The sequence below is a fragment of the Limulus polyphemus genome, unplaced genomic scaffold (genome assembly GCF_000517525.1).
Source record: "Limulus polyphemus unplaced genomic scaffold, Limulus_polyphemus-2.1.2 Scaffold1355, whole genome shotgun sequence".
NCBI lineage: Eukaryota > Metazoa > Arthropoda > Merostomata > Xiphosura > Limulidae > Limulus > Limulus polyphemus.
The window spans coordinates 154,887-163,943 of NW_013666965.1; the positions used below are offsets into that span (position 1 = coordinate 154,887).

The following is a 9,057-nucleotide window of genomic DNA, read 5'->3' on the forward strand; positions in this document are numbered from 1 at the left end:
TCACAACCATCTAACGTTTATCTAGACAAGTGTTTCTCAACCACCGGGCTGTCACAACCATCTTACGTTTATCTAGACAAGTGTTTCTCAACCACCGGGCTGTCACAACCATCTTATATTTATCTGGACAAGTGTTTCTCAACCACCGGGCTGTCACAACCATCTTTCGTTAATCTAGACAAGTGTTTCTCAACCATCTTTCGTTAATCTGGACAAGTGTTTCTCAACCACCGGGCTGTCACAACCATCTTTCGTTAATCTAGACAAGTGTTTCTCAACCACCGGGCTATCACAATCATCTTACGTTCATCTAGACAAGTGTTTCTCAACCGCCGGGCTGTGACAACCATCTTACGTTTATCCAGACAAGTTTCTCAACCACCGGGCTGTCACAACCACCTTACCTGTTCGTGGGATTTCGCGAAAACAAACTAACCGAATATTAATATGTAAATCGTAACGTTTTTTTTTTTCGTTTTAATGGTCCGCGACAGTTTATGGAAGCAGCGTGCCGGTCCCTGACGGTATCTTCCGCCCACAATAAGTTTTTCATAACTTGTCGAGTACTCCAGATACTAATAATCAAAGGAGAGCTTCTATATTTGCTAAATACATTTTGGAAGTCTGCTGAGACTTTTTAAAAAAATTCTAATTCTCGTTCAGTTTCATTTACTACACATTTTAAGAGGACGTGAAAACATTTTCTCGTTCAGTTTCATTTACTACACATTTTAAGAGCACGTGAAAACATTTTTTCGTTCAGTTTCATTTACTACACATTTTAAGAGCACGTGAAAACATTTTTTCGTTCAGTTTCATTTACTACACATTTTAAGAGCACGTGAAAACATTTTTTTCGTTCAGTTTCATTTACTACACATTTTAAGAGCACGTGAAAACATTTTTACAAAGCTAGTTTTGTTTTTATATCACGTCCTATTTTATCGTGAATGTTTTAGTTTTTTGAATTAACTTTTCGAAGATGCGCGAAAAAAGTTAGTTTGTTCCAGCATGTGTGTGTAGGTAGTTGTGGTGATTTAAGTTTTGCATGTCTTGCGAATGGATTCGAACCCGGTTATTCTCGCATGCAGTGTAACAACTGTTGGTAAGGCAGTTTTTTATGTTGTTTTTTTAATAATTCAGAATACCTGACTATACGGGACGAATAGTGGGATTCCACTGTCACTCCTGTCAGGAGCGTGATTTTTGTATATATATTTTTTTACAGTAACAGGACGATTACCACGACGGAATCTCGTCGCGTGTGGTTAACGTGACGAACTGTGGATCCAAGGTTCCGTGGTTTGCATCCTGTCATGCCCCCCCCCCCAAAAAAAAATCTCACTCTGCACTTTGGGGACGTGGGTGCCTTAAGTTAGTGACGGTGAAATTCTGTTATTCGATTAGAGTAGTCCACGAGTTATTAGTAGGTGGTGTTGAATAGCTGCCTTCACTCAAGTTTATCACTTCAAAATTAGAAACGGGTAGCTTTGTACGAAATTCTACAAACAAAAACAATCTACCAATACCCGCCCATTTCACAAACATGTCTTGTTCTCGGGTCTTATCATCGGTCCCTTACTTGGGACAACGAATTGAGCGCCAGTTCTTGTGATAATCTAACTTTTGGATGTTGCATGCTTCGCTAATGGGCTCGAACCCAGTTCTTCTCAAATGCGCTAAAGGGATAATCGTCTTAGCAACTTCTAGTAAGAACACCACCTTATATATGTTTAAACAGTTTTGTCTGCTAACTACATTCAGTTTAGTAAAATTAGGAGAATCTATAATAACATTGCATTGACGTCACAGGTGGAAAGACAGCCAGGTGGAGCTGCAGGAGTTTCAAGAAGGAAGTCGAGAGCTAGAAAGCGAACTGGAGGCTCAACTGGTACAAGCTGAGAAGGCGAATAAGGACTTGAGGTCGGTCAACACACGGTTGCAGCTAGAACGTGAAAGCCTACAGGTCAGTACTCCAAAAGGGGCATAGATAGGTCAGCTTATCTCGTAAATATTTGTGGGTCTTTGAACTTGGTAATATTTGGCCGCTTTCTAGTAATAGTGGTAAATCTGAATGACTTCTTGGTTATCTGGAAAAAGGTCTATAGGTTATTGTGGATGGAGGTTTATTCCAGAAGTTGTAATTAGGTCAACAGTGGAAGTTTGAAAATCATCAGAATAATGAATAAATTGTGTCAATCATTGGTCAAAACGTAAAAATCAAGGAGTGTTTTCCAAATTCAATTGTTCCCCACTGGCACAGCGGCATGTCTGCGGACTTACAACTCTTGAAACCGGATTTCGATACCCGTGGTGGGCAGAGCACAGATAGCCCATTGTGTAGCTCTGTGCCTAACTTCAAACAAACAAAATCCAAGTTTAACGGTTTTGATACAAATTATTTTTACAATAATAAAATAAACGTTTGAGGAACACGTTTATTATATTTAAGTTATGTTTACAGTGGTTTATATAGATATATATCGTATGATATGCAATGGTGTTAAAGTGACACGTTGTTAATACCAGCTGTGATTTGATCTTGACTTTAGGACGTATTCCAAGTTCTATTTACTCCTGGTTAGATTAGTGACCTTCTATAATAGTATCGAAGTATACTTTGTTTCTAGTCCAAATGTGAGATGTCTTGGAATAAAAAAAAAATATTACACGTGGTTTGATGGGCGTCTTTCAGTCAGTAGTGATTAGACCACAGGCAATCTACGTATTGTAAAATGTAACTATACAGTATACTTGTGTTACGCCCTCACCGTTTTTATATGTTTGGGATACTTAACAAGGGTTGCATGAACTCGAGTAACATCAAGGTCAGTAATTACGCCAACCTTACAATAACACTGATAGCCGAAAGGCGAATCTATACGTGATGTAGTCCAAGATATTAACCAGTGACGTACGTTGTTACAAAACTTTAAATTTTGTACCATCTGCATTGCTTTTTTTTTTTAAAAGATTAATTACAGATTTATTCAAAAAGTTTTCCTTTCCTCTTCTTTTTTTTCTTCTCCAAAAAGCATGCAATTTTTAGACACTTCTGCCATCAGGAATAAATAAGCCTTTCGCTGTTGGGAGTAACTTAATGTCTACCATTTTAAAACAATATTCTTCATACTTTCTAATAAATGTTGTTGTTGTTTTGTGTGTGTGGTTACGAAAACACGAGTCCCCCGGTGGGACAGCGGTAAGTCTTCGAATTTACAATGCTAAAATCAGGGGTTCGATTCCCCTTGATGGAAACCGCAGATAGCCCGATGTGGCTTTGCTATAAGAAAACACTATTAAAGGGATCACTTTATAGTTAAACTGAATGTTATTATAAGGAAACAAAAGTGCTAAAAAAATAATGTAAAATTTAACCCCCACGCCAAGCACCTCTATATGTATGTGTTACATTGCAAACTAATTTGTTTGTAGTAATGACACGAAAACACATCGTAGCTTTGAGATTTAAATAAAAACAGGTCTGTACCACTAGGCCAGTGGGACACGGTAATGCAGCTGTTAAGATTAGCATTCGGTAACTGATGAATTCAGCCAGACCAGCTGCCCTCCAAAACACGTCACCAACGGCATCTGTGAAATAATTATTTAATGTTTACATCTTTCAGTAATGTCAGATTGTTGGAGTGTTCCCAAACAACTGGTAAGAACCCATGGATTGCCACGTCGTTTCCCAGAATTCTTAAAAGAACCACTTAAACAGATCTTGTAAGAGAAAACGGATTTGGGATGACCGAAAATAGCATGATCTCCGATCCGAATCTTGACTCATCAGCATTTTCTCTTCTCTATGAAAACGTCTCATTCTTTCCAGATTAGATTACTCCAGGTTGTTAATAGAAATTTTGGTTATTTGAAATTTCATGTCGACAGGAAAATATTTTACTTTTTAGTAAGTGTCACATTTTAGAATTCAGTGTCACCAATATGGTTTAGTTTTATTACTCTGTATCTCTAGTCTGTGGTATTTATTGTATTTAGCATAGTGGATATCATTGTAATATATATATATATATTGTAATTATTTTCTTACATAAAAAAATCACATTATGATGTTAAAAACAGCTAGAAAATATATAGTGACAAAAAATGGTTCGTTTTTGGAGCACACTCGCCAGTGATTGAAGCATACGATAAAAAAAATGGTAAATCGCATTGAAAAAAAAACAAAAACGTAGCGCTTTCTCCAGGAATAATAGAATAGATGTGATTAGTTATATTTGTGTAAATAACAGAAACAGAAATTACAGAAGATTACAGAAGTTCGAGTTCGATAGAATTTGTTTAGTTTAGTGAGGCCTACAGAACGACTTGTGATTTCACTCGTTATTCTGGAAGAGATTGTTTTACAACTTTCACGCAAAGCTACACAAAGAGACATCTGGACATAACCATCCCTAATTTTATATAGGGAAGGCAAATAGTCAGCAGCACCTGCCGCTAACCTCTTAGCTGACCAAATAGTGGGATTTAACTGTCACTCTTACTATAGTGCCCGGCATGGCCAGGTGGTTAGGACGCTCGACTCGCAATCTGCGGGTCGCGGGTTCGCATCCCCATCCCACCAAACATGCTCGCCCTTTCAGCCGTGGGGGCGTTATTATGCGACGGTCAATCCCACTATTCGTTGGTAAAAGAGTAGCCCAAGAGTTGGCGGTGGGTGGTGATGACTAGCTGCCTTCCCTCTAGTCTTACACTGCTAAATTAGGGACGGCTAGCGCAGTTAGCCCTGGTGTAGCTTTGCGCGAAATTCAAAACAAACAAACAAACTTACTATAGTACACCCACGGTCCAAAAGTGGACTATTTGTGGAAACGAGACACGAACCATGTACTCCTGGATTTACAGTCCTGACACAATATATCCGATCTTCTGTGTAAAAAGAAAAAGAGAGAGATTTGTAACATTTGAAAAGTCTCACTGCAACATACAGACTAACTATTATAGCTTAGTCCTCTTGAAATAAAAAAAGGTTTGTATTTCGTCTAGCCAAAATGCTGGAATGTTCGTAACCTTGTTATACTATCTGGACAGTTTTCAACAGTGTGTAGTTTTCACAGTTTCTGAATAATGCTAAGTATTACAATATCCGAAGGTTAGGTCAAAGGTCACGGTTCATTATTCTGTATAAGTTGATAAATAAGTGTATATATATATATTAAACTAAAGAAATGAAATTAAATATTATAGATTTTGAGTGTCAACTTTTAATGTACTGCTTGTCGTGAAGTAACCCTGAAATAGATAGGAAGAGCAAACGACACAAGTTAACCCTAGTTCACGAGTTTCTGTTTTAAAGCTAATATAATTGATATAATTATTAGCCGTGAATTCATTTTTTCGTGTTAACAAACAAAATTCCTGGAACTAGGCTGTTAACATGATTGCTGGTTACTCACGTTACCGCCACGGTTCACGTTGAACTTTTTTTTTAATTTGCATCGTTGTTCTTTTAAATTTTAGCGTCATGTATATTTTCGACAAACAGTTTAAAGCTATAATAAATTGTTTTAATTAATCTATAGTAAATTTTAAGTCGTAAAAAAGCATCAATCCAAAAGCGAGAGAGAGAGAGAGATGTTGAGGAAGAAAGAAAAAAAGCAAATTTCAGCCATATTACAAAATTCTTAATTTAGGGAAAAAATAGTTTCTGGCTCCGGTAATAAAAGGTGACAGTACTTTCAAGTTGTCTGCAAAAGAAAAAAGAAGGGGGTATATATTCTTAGGTGTAAAAACAAAGTTTTATTTGTTATTTTAGGCCTTACATGCCCTTTGATATCATGAATGATTTAAATTAATTTTTTTTTTGTGTCGTAGGAATAACTTATTTTTATTTTGCTTTTTGTTTACGAATGTTTTCGTTGACGCTAAGTTATTCTTCAGTGTTACTATAGCAATAACAGGTACGTGGTATTCCAACGTCTTTGTTTGTACAGTTACGATGTACTCGAATTACAAGTGTTATGCTCTGTGACAAACATGGAAACACAGATTAAGAGATCTTGCATAGTTAATATCTTTCTTTCCACAACAAGAAAATGGAGGGCTTGCCCTGAAAGTAACCTACAGCTCTAATTAGATAACGAACTATAGTGAAAAGAATCTGTATCAACAGCTTGAGAATTAGGGCAAGAAACTTCTGTCTTTCCTGGCGTTAACCTGTATGGGTTAACAACCTCCTACCCATTCACACAGCCATGACTCTGGGATCGAGCTTCAGCCTCTTGTAAGAACAAGTGGCTGACCTCGTAGACTGTGACTTTTGTCTAAATATCACCGTAAGAAACCCAGTTTGTGAGATAAAAGATGGAAGGTACTTGTAACATTAGAATGTTAAATTGAGTTTAGAACAAGTGTTTAACTCGCGTGAAAGACTTTAGAATTTGTTTTTAATTTATTTATTAATGTCTTTCTTTTTTTTAGTAAATTTAATATTTTTAGAACGGCTAGAGACACAAACACATTTAAGCAGAGATCCAGTACCGAGGGCCGGTAAATGGGGTGCCTCACGGCTCGAAAGGGCCCACCAACTAAGAGAAATAAAAAAAAAATGCATGTTTTATTGAAAAACATGTTTGCGAATGTGTCACTATGACAACAACGATTTTAATCGTTTCAGATAAACCTCTAAGTGCATAAGTTTTCGTGAACGTGTTCTTAAGACTCGTTCTTTCATAAATATGTGCTCGGCCATTTAACGAATAGAATTTGTTGTCCTTACTTTATATATTTATTATAAATTTTAATATTTTGTATACCATCTACCCATCGTATGTGTTTGTATATTGTTCGAACTGTAGTTAATAAATAGTGTACAACTGTGCTTGACTTATTTTGAAGTTCAGTTCTGATGGGCCTACTTAATCTGCCCTAAGCCCCCACCCCAAGTTTTTAATCCGGTCCTGATGGGCCTGCCTAATTTGCCCCCAGCCCCCTCCCCATCTAAGTTTTTAATCCGGTTCTGATGGGCCTACTTAATCTGCCCTAAGCCCCCACCCCAAGTTTTTAATCCGGTCCTGATGGGCCTATCTAATTTGCCCCAAGCCCCTCCTCCCCTAAATTTTTAATCCGGGCCTGATGGGCCTACCTAATTTGCCTCAAGTCCCCCCCCCCTAAATCTTTGATCCGGTCCTGATTGACTTACCTAATTACCCCCCCCTCCCCCAAGTCTTTAATCCTGTCCTGTCACTATGGAATTTTGCTTTTAAAAATGACAGGTTTGATATATTCAGTGAAGTGACGGTAAACGCTTGTAAACGTTTATAAAGTTACTTTGTACTGCATCTTGTATCCTGACATGACTTAGTATTTGTCGCCCCTGGACTTTGTACGTACTGATAATTGTTCCTCAATGTATTAAAACAACAGTATTGTCCCTTGACGTAACACATTCGGACAATACACTGTCAGTGGTTAGGGAAAATTTTATGCCTGAATGGGTGGGTGGCTGTTGAGCAAATGACTTAATGATCTTTATCCAAAGACACCGTATTGAGTTACTAAGTTATTCCCCTCTCGTGAGCTTTGATGTCAAACGAGTAAACTGATCAGATTATGAATGAGGATTATTGTATTCTTGTAAGCCGAGAAAAAATGTGAGTGAGTCGATAGAGTGTATATGAACTTAGTACTGAAAATTCTACTGTGTATGTGGAACCGAAAAAAACAAAGCTAGAATAAAAATCCCTTCTCTGAAATCTCGGGAGAAGGGAGTGGGATACTGGACTACGTCTGTGTATTGTTCTTTGTCTTACGCTTTAATAGTAGTGTTGTCCATGACTTAATACGCTTTGACAGTAGTGTAGTGTTGTTCTCTGTGTCTTAATATGCTTTGGCAGTAGTGTAGTGTTGTCCTCCGTGTCTTGTGCTTTGGCAGCATTGTTGTTATCCATGACTTATGTTTTGGCAGCATTGTTGTTCTCCATGACTTGTGTTTTGGCAGCATTGTTGTTCTCCATGACTTGTGTTTTGGCAGCATTGTTGTTCTCCATGACTTGTGTTTTGGCGGCATTGTTGTTCTCCATGACTTATGCTTTGGCGGCATTGTTGTTCTCCATGACTTATGCTTTGGCAGCATTGTTGTTCTCCATGCAGAGATACATGCAAAGTTGCGGTTTCACATTTTATGTTTTGCAGTTTTTGTTTTTTTTTGGGGGGGGGTTGGCATCTTTTTACAATTACATATAGGGAAAGCAACTTTTCATGTCTTAAGATAACCTTTCATTGATCATGAATTTACATAGCTCCCGTCCAGGGGACGGGTACTCCAGATAGTATAATAATAATAAATAAAACGTGATTAAGGAAAATTATTTATCAGCGTTTATCATATTTTAATAATGTACTATTGTAGGCTTTCAAAAGGGGCTGGACATTTGAACTACGTTCCTAGAATCATACATGAATAGTAATTCAAAATTGCATAATAAATTCCCACCCGTTAAACAAAACTGCCCCCCAGTGGCACAGCGGTATGTCTGCGGACTTGCAACGCTAGAATCCGGGTTTCGATACCCGTGGTGTGCAGAGCACAGATAGCCCATTGTGTAGCTTTGTGCTTAATTACAAACAACAACAAATAAAACTATGTTATATAATTCAGTCACTGCGGAACATTCAAGAAAATGATGACAAAAACTGCCAGGTCTCTTTTACTCCTTACTCAACTTATGCCTTTTTTTTACATACCATATAAGTTAAAATATAAAGAAATAGATAGTGTGGGCTTCACTCTTAGAATCCCTACTACTACTTCGTTTGCCACACCACCTGCTCGTTATTTCATATTATTTTTAATTATGAAAGATAACAGACATCTACAGTAAAACGTGACTTTTCTCGCATTTATTAGGCCTAATTGAATGTCTTTGTTTCGCCAGCGTGAGTTACTTTACGACATTTTTAAACATAATTAGGGCATAATTAGCAAATCATAATTCAAAACTTAAAGTTCCAAAGGTTTACGTGAGTGTAACAGGAGGAGTGGAATTAATATATATATATATATATATATATATATATATATATTGTTACGTC

General features: G+C 37.3%; 1 protein-coding gene across 1 annotated transcript in view; it reads left to right on the top strand.

The window, feature by feature from the left end:
• Positions 1 to 9,057, top strand: part of LOC106463232 (nuclear distribution protein nudE-like 1) — a 31,688-nt gene that overhangs the window by 5,372 nt on the left and 17,259 nt on the right. The window contains exon 2 of the mRNA XM_013923228.2: positions 1,813 to 1,966. Coding sequence (XP_013778682.1) covers positions 1,813 to 1,966 — 154 coding nt within the window. The remainder of the gene's footprint in view (positions 1 to 1,812; positions 1,967 to 9,057) is intronic.